This window comes from Chrysochloris asiatica, unplaced genomic scaffold, assembly GCF_000296735.1.
Source record: "Chrysochloris asiatica unplaced genomic scaffold, ChrAsi1.0 scaffold00023, whole genome shotgun sequence".
Classification (NCBI taxonomy): Eukaryota; Metazoa; Chordata; class Mammalia; order Afrosoricida; family Chrysochloridae; genus Chrysochloris; species Chrysochloris asiatica.
In genome coordinates this window covers 16,146,657-16,164,945 of record NW_006408541.1, presented here as the reverse complement: position 1 = coordinate 16,164,945, position 18,289 = coordinate 16,146,657, and the positions used below count along the sequence as shown (strand labels likewise).

General features: G+C 43.0%; 1 protein-coding gene across 2 annotated transcripts in view; it reads left to right on the top strand.

Moving 5' to 3' along the window:
• EYA2 (eyes absent homolog 2 (Drosophila)) overlaps positions 1-18,289 on the top strand; it is a 233,985-nt gene that overhangs the window by 179,294 nt on the left and 36,402 nt on the right. For both annotated transcript variants that reach the window (XM_006839219.1, XM_006839218.1), the window contains one exon: positions 11,455-11,544. In XM_006839219.1, coding sequence (XP_006839282.1) covers positions 11,455-11,544 — 90 coding nt within the window. The remainder of the gene's footprint in view (positions 1-11,454; positions 11,545-18,289) is intronic.

The window sequence follows — 18,289 nt, the reverse complement described above, 5'->3', positions numbered from 1 at the left end:
TGGAGCAGATAGTAGATTCGAACTGCTGACCTTGTGGTTAGCAGTCCAACTTGTAACCCATTATACTAATCAGAGCTATATATAACCCACTTGTTGTTAATAAGTGCATCTAGTAGGTTCCAACTCATGGCGACCCTGTATACAGTTTCCAAGGAGTGGCTGGTGGGTTTGGACCTCCGACATTGTGGTTCAAACCAACCTTCCAATCCAGTACTTTATCCTACGATGCCATACCAGGACTCATATATATACATATATATATCAACAGATTCATGGTTTTTAAAAGAACCATGAGTCTGTTTAAACTGAAACATGTGTGTTAGAGGAAGAGTTAGGTTATTCGGGGACAGAGAGTTGTTGGATAATTTGATCCTCCACGTAGGAATGTGTGTCCATAGGGAACACAGATCATGCCATCGTTTGCATTACCAAAGGGAAGGAACATTTGGATTTGTTTTTGTACGCCATCATCTGTTAAAGAGTAATTCAGATGAATAATTGTCCCATTTTTAAAGGGTTTAGAATTTTGTTACAATTATGGTATGCGAGTGACTTTGACAGTCAAACAGCAAAGAATATGGGAAGTACCTAGGGATGATCCATTTGTCAAGTAATTTGTGTGCAGAACCTTGGGTTCCACCGGCCCTACGGAAAAATGGAGTTAGGCAAGTGATGGGAGGCAGAGTGTTATTCCTTTGCACTGTCTGACATAAGCTTGTCGGCCTTCCAGAACCTAATTGGCTGTTATGGGTTGAGCTCAATGAAAGTGGAGATCCTGGGGAATGTCATAATTTGACATGGATAATTCGCTTAAAGGTGGCATTGAAGCTAAAAGTAGCAGAGGGTGCAGAACAAGATTTCAATACTGGAGGAGCTAATGGTACTGAGACGTCTCTTTCTGTGGTTGGAGAAGGATAACAAATCCGACAATGAGTTATGGAAGCACTGTTAGCTAGTGATTGTGCTATTCATACAAAAGCATTGTTTTTCTTTGTGATTAAAGATAGACACAGTAGTAGCTTTCATGCCTGCTTATGTTGGTAGGCAAATATAAGCAAATCTTATTCTAGGTAATTATTTTGGAAGTAATCAGTACTATTATGGAGTCCTGGTGTGGCACTGTGGGTTAATGCACTGGACTGCAAAGTCATTGGAAGCTCAAGGTTGATGGTTCAAGCTCACCAACTGCTCTTGGAACCATTAAACAGGGTCGCTACGGGTCAGAACCGACTCAACGGCACTTAACAACAACAACAAGTACTATGATTATGAGAACAGTGTAATGAATACTACAATATAGTCAGTGGAGTCCTGGTGTGGCACCGTAGGATAAAGCACTGGACCGAGAGGTCAGCAGTTCAAACTCATCATCTGCTCCTCAGAAACCCTATGTGGAGTCCCTATAAGTTGGACCTATTCACAGGTACTTAACAACAACAGCAAAGTCTAATCTATTTGCATAAAAGAAAACCTTGCCAAATTATAAAACCTAAATGATAAAACAGAAATATTTCAAATGTAATGCACATTAGACAGAAAGCAATGAATTCAATAACTTGCATTAAAAACAAGAGGTTTAGATTCACAGGTGAAAAATCAAATGCAATGTTGTAATCAAATGCCAAATGTATGAGGTATATTGCAAAGGTATCGATTGTTTGCATGAATACCTTGATTTGTTAAAATAAAATTTATTTTAAAGAATAAGTATTACATTGAGGCTATTACTATTTGCATGGAAAAATAGGGAATTATATAATAACAGGATTAACACTTAACCACAAGGTCAGTTTGAACTGCAAGGAAGTTCTTCAGAAACCATAGGGCCACTAAGAATCGAAACCCACTCAAGGGCATTTAACATCAACAAGGGTCATTGGAAAATGATGAATATTCAGTGAATTGTTGTTAAATGGTGTAATGCCTTCAAGTAACTGCTTAGCTACAAAAGTAGCAACGACTTGTTTACAAGAGGATGCTCAGACCCAGTGTGAGAAGCAGCAGATCATAGTTGCTATTGTTGTTGTTGTTGTTGTTGTTGTTAGATGCCATCAAGTTGGTTCTGACTCATAGTGACCCCATGTACAACAGAGCACCACATTACCCAGTCCTACCCCTTCCTCACAATCCTTGCTATATTTGACCCCATTATTGTAACCACTAGATCAATCCATCTTGTTGAACATCTTCCTCTTTTGCGCTGACTTTCTACTTTACCAAGCCGGATGTCCTTCCTCATAGACTGGTCCCTCCTATAACAGGTTCAAAGTACAGGAGACAAAGTCTCGCTATCTTTGCTTCTAAGGAGCATTCGGGCTGTGATTCCAAAACAGATTTGTTCTGTGTTCTGGCAGTCCCTGATACACTCAGTATTCTTTGACAACACCATAATTCTAAGACATCCGTTATTCATTGGTCTTCCTCACTGCCCAGCTCTCACATGTACATGAGACAATTGAAAATACCATGCTTGGGTTATGTGCATTTGAGACCTCAAAGTGATATCTTTGCTTTTTAATATTCAAGAGGTCATTTGCACCAGATTTACTTGATGTGATATGTTGTTTGATTTCTTCACTGCTGCTTCCATGGGCATTGATTGTGGATCCAAATAAAAGGAAACCCTTGACAAATTCAATCGTCTCTCCATTTATCATGATGTTGTTTCTGGTCCAGTTGTAAGGATTTTTGTTTTCTTTATGTTGAGGTGTAATCCATACTGAAGACTGTATTCTTTGTTCATCAGTAAATGCTTCAAGTCCTCTTAGCTTTCAGCAAGCAATGTTGTATCGTCTGCATATTGCAGGTTATTTGTGAGTCTTTCTCCAATCCTGATACTACATTCTTCTTCATATAATCCAGTTTCTCAGATTATTTATTTAACAAATATGGTAAACAAATATAACCCTAATGCACACATTTTCTGAACCTTAAACCATACCATAAACCCTTGTTGTTCTGTTTGGTCTACGTATAGTTCTGCATGAGCATACGTAAGTGTTCTGGAATTCCCATCCTTCACAATGTTATCCATGCAGTTGAATACTTTTTCATAGTCAATAAAACACAAGTAAACATCTTTCTGGTATTCTTTGCTTTTAGCCAGACACATGTGACGTCAACAATGATATCACTCATTCTATGTCCTCTTCTGAATCCCACTTGAATTGCTGGCAGCTCCCTGCCAATGTATTGCTGCAACTATATTTGAATTATATTCAGCAGAACTCTACTTGTGTGTAATATTAATGGTATTGTCTGATGATTTCTATATTCTGTTGGATCTCCCTTCTTTGGAATGGACACAGATACAGATCTCTTCCAGTCAGTTGGCCAAGTAGCTGTCTTGCTAATTTCTTACCTGAGGTGAGTGGATGCTTCTAACGTTGCGTTCATTTGTTGAAACATCTCAGTTGGTATTCCATCAATTCCTGGAGCTTTGCTGTATGCTAACGCCTTCCATGCAGTTTTGATTTCTTCCTTCAGTACCATCAAACCATATGCTACCTTCTCACAGGGTTGGACATTGACCAGTTGCTTTTGTTAGTTACTGTGTATCCTTTCTATCTGCCCTTGATGCTTCCTGAATTGCTCACTGTCTTATCCATATTCCTTCACTATTGCAAGCCAACACTTGAATTATTTTCTTCAGTTCTTTCAGCTTGAGAAATGCCAAGTGTGTTCTTCTTTTTGCTTTTCTAACTCCAAGTATTTGCATATTCCCATATAACATTTTATTTTGGCTTCTTGAGCCACCCTTTGAAATCTTCTGTTCAGCTTTTTTACATCATATTTTTTCCACTCACTTTGGCTACTCTACACTCAAAAGCAAGTTTCAGAATATCTTTATTCATTTTGTTAATATAGAAAGTGTCTTTTTAGACTAGCCGCTTAACTCATTTATTTTAGAAGCTTCAAAATCCCAATTAAAATGTGAGTTCCATTGGGACTGTTTAATCGTGGAACCCTTTCATTCTAGTTTGCTCTGTAGAAAAGTTAATTTGGGGAGATCAAAGAACCCCCAAAGAGACTGCATATTTTCCAAGTTGCAGTTAGCTAAGCAATACCATCAACTCAAAAAGGTACAAGTAGCAGGACCATATTTGCTCATAAAATAAGCTGCAGTCTCTGAGGATTATACTCCATCTTAAGATTTATTGTTATCCATTTTTCTTGTTAGAGAAATATATACTATTTAAAACATACCACCAAATTAGAACCAAAAAACCTAAACTTGCCAGTGAAAAACTATAACTTGAACCTGCAAGTAGACAATTTTCTCTAATCATATCCTGGCAGAGCTCACATATAAATGAGCCAGAACAGGGAGAAAGAAAAAAACTAGTATAGGAAAACGCAGAATGATAGCAAACTAATAATAATAAAAACCAAGGATAGTACAAATCAGTCAGAAATCAAACTCAAGAGAGTCTTAAACACCATAGGCTGAGGATCAAGACCTGAGGGATACCCAAGCAGCTCCCAAAAGCCCATGGAAAAAGGAGAGTTCTCACAATGTAGCTGAATATACAGCCCAAGTTCCTGGCTTTCCAAGTGCTAATGAAGGAGGTTGTCCATCAGATTCCATTTCTGACACCAAGAAATGTTTTAGTGGGGAGAACTATGAATCTGTTTAAATTTTAAAAATAAAGAGTTTTACTATAGGAAAATGGGGAGACACAGATTCAGATTTGGGAGTGTCTCAACAAAGTGTCCCAAAAATTTAAAAAAAAAGAAGGGGGTGGGTACAGCTGGAGTATTTTGAATAGTTAGCATTTACAAAGTTGCAAGTGTCAGGGTCTTGATTATCTTTGTAGGAACTGGCCATCATTGTAAGGATGTATTCAGGTAACAGGATATGTCTAACCATGAGTTTCCTGGAACAGCAATTAAAATATACAGGCAATTGTAAAGGAAGTCAGAAAAACATTTTTATAGGGAGTCTTAGGGGTATTTTCTGAGAATTGGCTTAGCTACTAAAGTCACACATTTAATATTATGTCTAATGCCTAACAAGGGGAATAATCCTCTCTTAACATCAGTTGTTTATGACCACAAATTCATCAACAGGTAGAGTAGGGTGGACAACACTCCATTTTTCTGTAGAACTGTTGTTGTTAGGTGCCATCTAGTCAGTGCCGACTCCTAGTGAACCTCTGCACGACAGAGTAAAACACTGCCTAGTCCTGTGCCATCCTCACATTTGTTGTTACACTTAAGCCCATTGCTGCTGCCACTATGCCAATCCATCTTGTTGGGGGGGAGGGGTCTTCCTCTTTTGCATTCACTCTCCATTTTACCAAGCATAATGCCCTTCTCCAGCGACTGGTTCCTCCTGATAATATGTCTGAAGTAGGAGAGACACAGTATCACCATCCTGACTTCTAAGGCACATTCTGGCTGTACTTCTTCCAACACAGATTTGTTTGTTTTCTAGCAGTCCATGGTAATTTTAATATTCTTTTCCATCACCACAACTCAAATACGTCAATTCTTCTATGGTCTTCCCTATTCATTGTCCAACTTTCACATGCTTGAGACAACTGAAAATACCATGGTGTGGGTCAGGCGCACCTTAGTCCTCAAACTGACATCATTGCTCTTGAACACTTTAAAGAGGTCTTGTGCAGCAGATTTGTTTAATGCAGTACATCGTTTGCTTTCTTGACTGCTGCTTCCATGAGTGTTGATTATGGATCCAAGCAAAATGAAGTCTTTGACAAATTCAATCTTTTCTCCATTTATATGGATATTATTTATTGGTCCAGTGATGAGGATTTTTGTTTTCTTTACATTGAGGTGTAACTTATACTGAAGACTGTTGTCTTTGCTCTTCATCATTATTTTAAGTTCTCTTGGCTTTCAGTAAGCAAGATTGTATCATCTACATATTGCAGATTGGTAATGAGTTTTCCTCCAATCCTGAGGCCATGCTCTTCTTCATATAATCAACCTTCTCGCATTATTTACTCAGCATACAGATAGATTAAGAAAGAATACAGACATGGCGCACACCTTTCCTGATTTTAAACCTTTCAATATCTCCTTGTTCTGTTCTAACAACTGCCTCTTGTTCTATGTACAAGTTCCTCATGAACAATATCAAGTGTTCTGTAATATCCCTTCTTCACAATGTTATCCGTAGCTTGTCATGATCCACAGTCAAAAGCCTTGGCATACAGGAGGCAGGCTTGCAGAATGTGCCCTTTAGTTCTTTAAAGGATTATACATTCCTGCATATTTTTTTGTACATCCCCCTACAAAAAAAAAAGAGGGAATAGAAGCAATTACTGTTGAATGATGATGTGATGATGCACAGAGGAGACTGTAATCATTGCAATGAAGCAATGAATGTAAAATCAATGTTTTCGCATGTAAACTATCACTCAATTTACAATTTAAAAAAAAGTCTTGGCATGGTCAGTAAAGACCAAGTACACATCTTTCTGATATTCTCTGCTTTCAGCCAAGATCCACCTGTCTGTAGAACAACTTCTAAGTCAAAGTGGATATCTTCTAGGAGTGGTAGATCTGCTTTTGGGGTCTCTTAAAACAATATGGAATGGGTTTGATTCACAATTTAGTTAGAGGCCTTTAGTTCTGTCCAGTGCCTTAACTTTTTAATACTTCTTATCAATGATACAAGGCCCCATCTCTCTTCTCTCAACCCAACTCACCTTAGAAACAATACTGCTCTGAAGTCATAGCTGTCATTCTTCACTGTCATCAAGTCAGCCCTGATTCATGGAAACCCTGAGCACAGCTGAACAGAGTGACCCGCTGCCTGGTTCTGTGTCATCCCTGTCATCTGTTGGAGATTGGGTCATTGTGATTCATCGAGTTTTCACTGACTGATTTTTAGAGATGACTTTGCAGACACTTGTTCCTAATCTGTGTTAGTCTGGAACCTCCACTGAAACCTCTCAAACACCAGAACAACTGGACTCAGAAATTGTTGTTGTCTTCAGGTTCCATCACGTCTATTCTGGTTTATGCCGCCCCCATAAAACAGAGTAGAACTACCTCATAGATTTTCCTAGGCTGTGATCGTTACAGAACCATGTTGCCATGGAGCCACTGGATGGAGTCAAACAAGCAACCTTTCAATTACCAGCCAAGTGCTTATCCATTGAACCACCAGGACTCCTTTGGAACTGAATTACCAGAGTTCAGACACCAACAACGCAGCTGTATGTGTTTGACCAAGTGGCCTGACCTTTGTAGGTCTGTTTCTTCATCTATAAAATGGGGAAAATACTAGTACTTAGCTCAGGGAGCTTTTTGGGGATTAAATAACCTAATACTTGTAAAGTAGTACATAAAAAGATAGCACTTAGCCGATAATAGCCAGGAATATTATTAACCAGGAGGCCTGGGGTGGCGCTGTGGGTTAATGCATCAGACTGCAAAGCCATCTGAACTGCAAGGTCGGTGGTTCAAGCTCACCAGTCACTCCTTGGAAACGCTATGGGTCAGAACCAACTCAATGGTACTTAACAACAATCTAAAAAACAATCTTGTTGCCATCAAGTCAGTTCCAACTATGGCGACCCCATGGGTCCCAGAGTAGAATTGTGCTCCGTAGGGTTTCAGTGGCTGTGATGTGGTCGCCATGAGTTGGAATCAACTCAGTGACAATGGGTTCATCTTACAGACATAGATCACTAGGCCCTTCTTCCAGAGCACTGAGTGGATTCCAGCTGCTATCTTGAGTAACAGAGTACAAACCCTTCGCACCACCAAGGGACCCTCATATTATTCATTGTGTGCTATGTGTCTGTTTAGGCCAATTGTTCTTCACCTTGGCTGTGCACTGGAAACCTTTGGGGAGCTTCAATATGCCTGATGCTTGGACTCTACTCTCAGCGATTCTGACATTGTTGTCTGGGGTGCAGCTGGGCACCAGGACATTGGAAAACCTCCCCAAAGCATGACAGTGTTCAGCAAGGGTTGAGAACCATTGTGCCACGTATCCCCCACGTGCATCATTTGATGTGGACTCCTGGTGTGGCACTGTACGATCAACACTGGACTGCTAACCTCAAGGCCGGTGGTTCAAATTCACCAGTCACTCCTCGGAAACCCTGCAATTTTATAGATGAAGAAAATGAGACCCACAAAGGTCAGGTTACTTGATCAAAGTCACACAAGCTGCACTTAACAACAAATATCAGCTGTAACTTCAGTGCACGTCATCTGTCATCTTTACCCCAGGATTCAGGCTGTCTGGGTAGCATTTATCGGAGCATTGATTGTCTTGGAAGGTGGGCAAAGACACACAGCAAACCATACTCTGGTTCTTTAAGCTTCTGACTACAGGTGACACAAAGCTGATACTCACATTCCATTGACCAAAGCAAGTCACATGGTTCAAGAGCAAGGGCCCAGCAAACTTGCCCCATCATGAGCCCGCTAGAAAGTTTTTGTTTTTTGTGTTTTGTTTTTGCAAGACATATGGTCTCTTGACTCATCTCTGGCTTTGTACACCAGTTAAACACGTAAAAAGCATTCTTAACTTGTAAGTTATACACATGTAGACAACAGGTCCCTATGGATGAGACCTCAAATCTGGGTGAATAGCAATGTATTCTACCATGCTTCATGTATACTATAGTTTTACACAAATAGTGCAGCTGTTATTCAGTGTTTATGAAGTGGGTTTTTCCCACCACCACCACCCCCACGTAGGTATTTTCATAAGCATGTTATGCTAGGTTTGTGGGGGTTTTTTTTACAACAACATGTTTTGTTTTTTTAAAATGGCATAGCACACTATATGTGAGGGTACAGGGCGGGGAGGACACACTTAGCAAAAAAATATATGGCATGTGCATGGTTTATGAAGAAATATGGTGGTAGATGTGTGTGTGTGTGTTCATGGACCCTTTTGTTGCATGGTTGTATTTAACACTGATGTAACTTGCTTTTTTTTTAACTTAATACTCTATTTCTTTTTTTTTTTAATTGATTTGCAAAAAATTCATGGCATTTTATTTCAACCTTTATCCAAAAAATGGGGTGAAAATGTATAACCCTGAGTTTCAACTACTGACCTCCAATCTTCATAGGAAGGTCGGGATAGAGAGGGAGAGGATCAGGAGAGAAGTTCAGTGTTCCTCCCACCACTAGAAAAAAGGAAAGCCCCAAACATGGTTGTCTGGGGCCCTCTATCTCCTAGCACCAGCCAAAGTCCTTCCACTCCCTGCCCCAAACCTTCCTCTTCAACAGAGAAGAAATATTTCAAATTCTGGACACTTGTCCAGGGACATGGCGCCTGGCACACAGGGCTAGGGTCTGCCCCTCTGCTTCTGGGCAGGTAGGACAAGGTGCCACTCAGCTTCCTCCTCCTCATTGTCCTCTTCCTTACTCTCCTTTTCTACAGAAATGTCACTCCTTATAGAAACAATCTGATGCTGCCCAGCAGTCACACTGGGTCAGAGCCTGACTTCAGGTGGAAGGTTACAGGTGGGTGTAGTTGAAAGGCATGCAGGCTGAGCATGGGTTGGCAAGACAACTGAAGGCTGACCACAGGATTGCTGTGTCCTGATGGTCCTGATGTCTCACGATTCTGCATCACGACTTCTACCACATTAGACTCATCCTTGGTCCCCTCCGTGAGACAGAGCTCATGCTCAGCCTCATCCTCTTCCTCTACCTTGAAGGTGAAGGAGCAGGTGCCACTGGAGAGCTCATATTCACAGGGAAAACTGCCAATAGTGTCTGGGACCAGGACATCAGGCTCAGCTCTCCCGACTCAGGAATATTCTAATTCTTGACAATAGTTTTATAGCAGATGTAGCCTGACTTCATTTTTGCAATGGCTGCCTAGTGTTCTGTGGGATGGAGGTATCAGAGAGGGTTTCGTTTGTGTTTGTATCAGGGCTTCAAATCAGTTCTTCCTAGTTCAGACATGGCCCACAATGTGAAACCTGAATGGACCCAATTTGCCAAATATGACTGTACCAGAACAGGAAAATTTATGGTTTGGTGTCCTGCTAGAAACTTAATCTCCCTCCTCAAAAACAAGGGCAGCACGCACGTTGCAGAGAACCAAATCTCTCCACAAGCAGTCAGAGACGGTGCCCACGTCAAAGATGGTGGCCACCATGTTGCTTTGCCTGGGTGTCGCTGTCCATGGTCCTGACGGTAACCCAGTTCCCCACACCAGGCTCCTGAAAGGGCTCGCCACCTCTTCCGAGTTTTCCAGTCCAGGGCTTTGAACTGAAAATTTTCCCATTCTGGTTAGTGTTCCAGTACACCCACATTTTACAAATTTAGGTCTGTTCTAATGTTGCTGCGTCAGTCATACTGGCCCAAAGCCCTGGTTTGCATCTATTACTAATCCTCTGTTGTTAGATAACTGTGATTTCTTTTTTTTTTTTTAAACTATCAGGAGGCGTAAGTTAGCATGTGAGGAACAGAGGTAGTAGAACTTCCACCTTAGCTCTGATAGCGTAGTGATTACGAGTTGGGCTGCTAACCTCAAGGTCAGCAGTTTGAAACTACCAGCTGTTCTGTGGGAGAAAGATGAGACTTTCTGCTCCCATAAAGATTTACAGCTTCAGAAACCCTGCTCAGGGTCGCCAGGAGTCAGAACTGACTTCACAGCACATAACCACCACCACCACCATGTAGGAGACCCGGGTTCAGTTTCCATCCAGTCAACAGACATGATCCTTCTGTCAGTGGTGGCTTACATGTAGCTACTGAACTAAGAAAGGCCAGGAAGAAAGTCCTGGCAATCTGCTTCTGAAAAATCAGCCACTGAAAACCTTATGGATCACAACAACCTGATTCCTATGTGTATGAGGTCACCTTGAGTCAGTGGCCAACCCCCACATCAGTTAACATAGCAGCATGCATAGAGATCATCACAGAGAGAACCAATATACCAGATCTCCCAGAATTTATACATCGTTTGTACTGCTTTCTCTAAAATCTTCCACCCCTCCCTGAAATCAAAAAGTGTTAGAGGTAACCCCCAGAAACAGCTTTTCCAAGAGGCTTTTTCTTTTTCTTTTTTTTTTTCTTGCAGCAATTCCTGGTCAGTGAAGATAACACAGTTGGGATTCTAGGGACATTTTGTTTTTGTTATGTGCTGTCGAGTCGGTTTCAACCCACAGCAACCTTGTACAGGATTTCCAAGGAGTGGCTGATGAGCTTGAACCACCAACCTTGTGGTTCAAACCGACTTTGCAGTCCAGCACATTACCCCACCGCACTAGGGACCTTTTAGGGCAGATTTAAAGATGAAGGAGGCTAAATACAGAAGGTGGGAAACTAGCCGTGGCATTGCGGAAGTTCTCAGGTATTGTCAGCTGGATCCCACACTGAGACAGAGTCAGGCCACATCTGAGCCAGGCAGAAAGAGCACACCTGCCCTGTAGAGGTGGGGAGGAAGCTGAGATGGCAGAACCCCCACTTGAGTGTGTTGCCCTCTTTTCTCCCTAACAGGACACCACGACGTCCGTGCGTATTGGTCTGATGATGGAAGAAATGATCTTCAACCTCGCGGACACCCATCTGTTCTTTAATGACCTGGAGGTTTGCCATTGCTCTTTTCATTTGATACAACTGTGCTCCGCCTTTAATCACCTACAGCTGGTTTGAGGGGGCGGGAGATGCTGCCTTTTATTCTTTTTTTCTTTCCCTTTGGTGGTTTGAAAGTTTTGCTGGCAACCCCCAAGAAGGCCCAAAACTGTGGCCAGAGGAGACTTATTAAAAACACACTTGGTCAGATTATCTCCCTGGCTTCCTTGTGCAGCTAATGGGTTTTTCTCTCTGCTTTCGTGGGGATGTCCACTGGCGGTTTGACTAATCCAATAAGGCCTATGTAGTTTCCTCCTCCCGAAATTTGCTGTTTAATAAGTTTATTAAGGTAAATTAGTGCAGATCCTCCTGGGTCAGGAATAATTAGCAGTGGGCCAGGATGGAAGCTTTTAAAAACAATTTGCATTCCCCTGAAAGCATGTTTTACAAAGAGAGAGCGCAAGAACAGAGCAGAGGGACTGTGCTTGTTTAAAGTGTCTGCGCCTATGCCCCTAAGCAAGCTGCAAGGAAGGGAGGAGAAGGGCGGGTGGGGGGTGGAAGGAGAACAACTTCAGAAATAAATGTGATTCATTTGTTTATCCCCAGCCTCTGTTGAAAAGATTTCGAATGGAAAATATAAATAAAATAGGAATATTAAAGCAAAAGTAAACGTATGAAACAACTATGTAGTGAATAAAGAGTTGTACCAAAAAAAAAAAACCCTGGGCTCAGGCTAACTACAAATTCTGAGTCAATTTCTGAGCTTCCTAGTAGCCAAAAGCCAGTAAAATCCCATGGACAACCAGTCAATTCCAATTCATAGCAACCCCACAGAGAACTGTGGTGTGCTCCATCTGGTTTGTAATGGCTGATTTTTTACCCCCTGAAATAAATCGCCAGACCTTTCTTCCTAAGCTCCTTTGAGTAGACTGGAACTTACAACCTTTGAGTTACCAGCTGAGCTCATTAATCATTTGTACCACTCGGAGACCCCTGGCAGCCAAAGCCAGATAGGAATTAATGATGAGCTGCCTCTAATGAAAGAACAAGCAGTTTTCTCCAAGGTGAAAAAGAGTTCCTGGTTGATAAGAAGATTTGTATGGGGCTCCTGCTGGTGTTGTAAATTCTGTTTCCCATATTGGACTGATAACAGATTGAAAAACAAAGGCAACCTGAAATAGAATTGTATATGAACACACAATTCTATTTCCACTACCTGGAAATTTTTCAGGGACTAACCTGTGAAAGTGGAGAGCTGGTGTGGCACTGTGGGTTAATGCGCCAGACTGCAAAACTGTTTGAACTGCAAGGTTGGTGGTTCAAGCTCACCAGCTGCTCCTCGGAAACCCTATCCAGGGTCGGAACCAACTCGATGACACTTAACAACAACAACAACCTGTGAAAGTAGAAATATAAAGACTGTGAATTCTAAATGTCCACTGGTTGGTTCGAGGCATTAATAACATGTACCATAAGGAAAGGATGCAGGTTTTTCTTTCGGCTCTACAGGCTGTGAGATTCAGAAGGAGGTGGAATATTTGCTGAAAGGATCAAGCTTGTGTTCTCGCCAGTCTAGGCAAGCCATTGGGCCTTGGTCCTCCCATCTTTGAAATGTTCTCTGCTTAACATCTGTTTCCAAGAGAGGATCTAGATAGAGACTCATTCAGGAAGGAAGTTTTGAAGTGGCAGAGAATACACCTGGCATCAAGACCAAGGTCTGCCTCTTAAAAGCAGACCTGCGGGTATCCTTGTTGGTGACCTCAGGCAGCTTGAGAAAAAGAGAGAGTGAATGAGTTCATAAAGCCATGGTTGTTGAGTTCAGCAAGTGTGCAAGGAGCCGAAGTAGTAGTCAGAAGCCTCCCAGGGGTGTGAACAGTTACCACGCTCAGTTACCAATTAAAAGGTTGGAGATTTTAGTCTACCCAGAGGCACCGCAGAAGAAAGGTCTGGTGATCTATTTCCAAAAATCATCCACTGGAAACCCTAAAGAGGACAATTTTACTCTGACACATGTGGGTTCACCATGAGTAGGAGTTGAGCCGATGGCAGCTGGATTTTTGCTTTTTGTAGCCAAGACTGATGATTGTAAATATCAAAACCCAATTCAAAGTTGCTTTGGCAAAAAATGAAAGTATTGGCTTTTGTAGCAGCAAAGTCCAAGGTAGATTTAGATCTTGCCTGTCTCCCCATAGCATGTCAGTTCCCTGAGAGCAGAGAGCAAGTCTGTCTGACTCATCCTGAGTCCCAGATCCAGACAATAAGCAACCAGACAAATCCATAAATTAATTTGTGCCAGGTGAAGACAAGAGAACAGTCTGAAGTGAGAGCATGTGCTGAGGAGGAGGTGGGAGGGAGCAGCATTCTCAAGGGTGGTCCTCTACACAAGGAGTTGGCCAGTGGAGGGATCCTCTGGGGAGGAGAGATCAGCAAGTACAAAGGTCCTATGTGTGGTGAGAACAAGTGTGATGTGATCAAGGATCAGAGAGAGGCCCAGGTGGCTGGAGTGAATGAGAGAAAGAACAAGGTGGGCAGAAGACATTTATTCTGGAGAGGAGCCGGGCACCAGACTAAGGTCTGGAAATCAGAGTTAATTGTATGATCTGTGCTGTGGACGGTATGGGACGAGGGAGCGTTCAACAGGAAAAGACGCATGATCTGGTTATGGGTTTTGGGGGGTTTTTTCTGAGTCATAGCAACCCTATGTAGGTTTTTTGTTTTTGTTTTTTTAATGTTTTATTGTGAATTCTGTGATAGTTTACATGGGAGAACATAAGCTTTACATTCATCCTGTTATATATCAATTCATTGTCATGGTTACAATCCCCTCCATGCATCATCAACCAACCAAAGGGTATACACTGCAAGCCTGCCCCCCGGTCATCAGCACACAGCCCCTCTCCTTCTCTGGGTCTAGAGTTCCAGGCTGCTCCATCTCTCCACGTCATCGTCTCTGCCTCCATCTCTGGCGTCACTGTTTCCCGCATTCCGCTCTTCTCTCTTGGTGGTCCCAGGGACCTCTGCTCCTGGACTGCAAAGTCAATAACTCCCCTCCTTTTGCTACAAAACATCTACCTTTACATTTCCAACCCTCACAGTCAGTTCTGATGGCAATTATTCACTATTGTACCACAAGAGTCCTCTACCCATCTCATTTAATCAGCCCTCCCAGACAGATTGGATACTACTCAGTGGAGAGTCTATCTGGTTATGTTTTGAGAAGACCTTTCTGGCTGCTGTGTGGAGAGTGGGCAGTAGGCAGGGAAAGTGGTATCACTGAGCACAGAGGATAGGTTACTGTAATCATCCAAGCAAATGATGAAAAGTGGGTTGGATCTGGGCTGCAAGAAGGTGTAGGATTCAGGATGGAGGGAAAGGACTTAGAAAATTGGATGGGAGGCATGAGGGAGCCAGCAGAGACCAGGGCACCTCCTAGATTTGACCCGACACAAGAAGAAGGTGCCATTTAGGGGAGGAGCAGGGATTGACATGTGTCACATACACATACAAAGAACATGCGTTGGTGTCCTATCGCCTCTACCTGTGGATGTAATCCCATTTGTTACATTCATGAGACCATACCAGTGTGGGGTGTGTCCTGAACCTAATCACTCCTGAGTTATAAGGAACCACACAAGAATGAACACATAAAAAAAATCTAAAGTGAATAGAAAGAAAACTGTTAACTGATGGTACATGGGTGGGATTATAATCATTGTAATGAAACAAGGTTTCATTTGTTGAATTTTGTTGAATGTAAATTTGTATGATTTGTTGAATGTAAAACTGATCATCTGCCTTGTAAACTTTCACTCAATCCACAATAGAAACCTTAAAAAAATTTAAAATGAATGAACAAAGAGACCAGAGATGTCCCATAGATCGCCAAGGAATGGACGAATGCCCAGCTACCAGAGCAGAGATCCCTCAGAGAGAGTACCTCTCTGGGCTGGTGCTCTGATTTTGGACTTCTTTCTTCCTAAACTGCGAGGAAATCAAACTACCCACTTGTGATAGTTCTGTTTCCGCGGCGCTATTAAGCTAAGATGCAGTCCTGGTGTGGCACTGTGGGTTAATGCACTGGACTGCAATGTCAGCAGTTCAAGCTCACCAGTTACTCCTCAGAAACCCTATACAGGGTTGGCTATGAGTCAGAACCGACTCAACGGCACTTAACAACAACAACAACAATTAAGCTAAGATAAGCAGACAGGCAGTGACGACAGCCTCCCTTTTGTCTGGGGTGTTTCCTGTGTAAGATGTCTGGAGCCCATGCCCCCCAGTGCAGATGCCAGTAGGCAGCAGATAGGAGGATGAAATTCACAGATACAGAGCAGGCACTCTGCCTCCCTGGGTTGAATCTGAGGCTCAGAGCCAGGAATTTGCAGGATTTATGTGTGCTTCAAGAAAGACATTTTTGAGTCTCCCTCATCTGCTGTTTCTCGCTGCCCTGAAGTCGCACCTCTTCGATAGGGACCTATAGGGACCTTAATGGCCAGCTGGAGTTACTCAGGGAAGCCAGTTTGTTTTTGTTCTCTTAATTTTTTTTTTCTTTTTTTCAAATAATGTCCCCAGTGCCAGTAGCCCCCAGGGCATCTCAACAGAATAGAAACCATGTTTCAAGTTGGAGAAGTTAAAAGTCACACAACTGAAACCACATTGTGGGGCAAGGCAATCCCTGTGCAAATCTCAAGAGCAGCTCTGGAGAGGCCGCTCAGGATGGGCGTGGCAGCGTAAATCACGGTTGCAGTCAAGTGGTTTGGAAGTGGGTGAGGCCAATGCAACCTAGACTCTGAGGTCCGGTCTGACGATTAGGGAGGGCCCTTCCTTCTTGCAGCCTGCAGGACCTATCGTTCTTGGATTCAGCAGGTCTTTGACAGGCCTTGGTGGCACAAACAGTTAAGTACTTGACTGCTAACCAAAAGGTTGGTGGTTCAAACTTACCAGTCACTCCACAAGAGAGAGGCTTGACCATCTGTCTCTGTAAAGGTGACAGCCTAGGAAACCCTATGACGCAGTTCTACTCTCTTACATGGGGTTGCTAAGTTGACTCTGTGGTACCTAACAACAACAGTAGTCTGTGAGCTGGGAATCCAGTGGTGAGCAAGACATCCTGACTCTCTGTTGAGTGGTTCCATAATGTAGTGTCAGATACAGTGCTCTGAAGAAAGATAAACAGTCAGTGGGAGACTATACTTGGTATGACCAGGGGAAGCCTCTCCAACATCGACCCACCTGACAGGTGAGGTAGAGGACATGGTCCCGGAAGAGGGGATAGTTGTGCAAAGGCCTCAAAGTGTGGACAAGGTTGGCAGGTTGCAGACAGTATAACTGGAGCTGAGGAAGCAGGAAAAATGTGGAGATCGATGAAGGGGAGAGGGCAGCTGGGGGTTAAGGGGCCAGGGAGAGGAAGTGTCAGGTTATTGTAGGGCTTTAGATAATATTGTAAGGTGACAAGAAGCTATTGGAGGGTTTTGAACAGCCGAGTGCCATGATCTGACTTCCTGAGCTTCAGAGGCGCCCTCTGGCTGCTGGGTGGAGAACAGACCACAAGGGCAAGGGTGGAAACAGGTCTCTGTTGGAGCTGCGCTACTCAGACGGTTCCATTTTGAAAACCAATAGTATTTCCCTATGTAAAGTTCTGGAGATGGATTTAGAGTTGCCATATATTTTTGTTTTGGTGAGTACGGTCATCAGAAATTATAACAGAAAGGTAAACATAAAAGAGCTCTGGCAACATAGTGGTTACTAGTCAGGTTACTAAACTCAAGGTCAGCAGTTTGAAGCTACCAGCAGTTCCGTGGAAGAAAGATGAGGCTTTCTGCTCCCGTAAAGATTTATAGTCTCAGAAACCCTGTACAGGGTCGCTATGAGTCGGAACCGACTCCACGGCACACCACCACCACCACTATCACCATCTACCAAAACCAAATCCATTACCATAATGAGTTTCCAAGGCACAGAGAGGGGAAGTCACCTGTATGTCAGTATGTACTAAGTCTGGAAAGCCCCCGCGCTGTGTGAGGACTCCCTGGGCTGATGCATGCAGAGCACCTGATACGCACTCAGCACTCAATCACCGCAGCTGAAAGGACTGCTGCCATTTGTAACTAGATGTGCCATTGGCCATCCGCCCTCGAGACTCAGCGCCTGCGTTGTGATGTCACTAGAAAACACCAAGTCCAGAGTCCAAATCTGAGGCCGGCGTTTCTGCCTGGAGCCGTTCTGTCTCAGGGACCAGCAGTTCCTTACCTGTGGATGAGTAAACCTTTTCCCAGGAAGCCTGGTCAGCACGATGTAGCCAACTTTATAGGCAGTGTGGAGCAGCCCACCTGAATGCCTGGCCTCGAGTGGGCATGCTTTCTAAGCTTTTTGAAGTGACTGATGTTTACAAACGAACAAAGAATGACTGCAAACCTTGCCCTCCAGTGCGCCGTCAACAGAGCCAATGTGGGGTGATGGTTTAGAGCACAGACACTGGGGCCCAGTGGCCTGGGTTCAGAGCTCAGTTCTGCGCTTAGAGGCTGTGTGACTCTAGATAAATTACATAACCTTTCTGTGCCTAGTTGTCCTCATCTGCAAAAATCAGAATAGTAACAATGCCTACTTTATAAGGTGACTGTGAGATTTCAATGTGTTATATAAAGGATTTTGTTCTTAAGTGCCATTGAGTCAGTTCTGATTCATAGCAACCCTACATAAGGTTCCCAAGGAGCCACTGGTGGGTTTGAACCACCAACCTTGGGGTTCAAACTGACTTTTC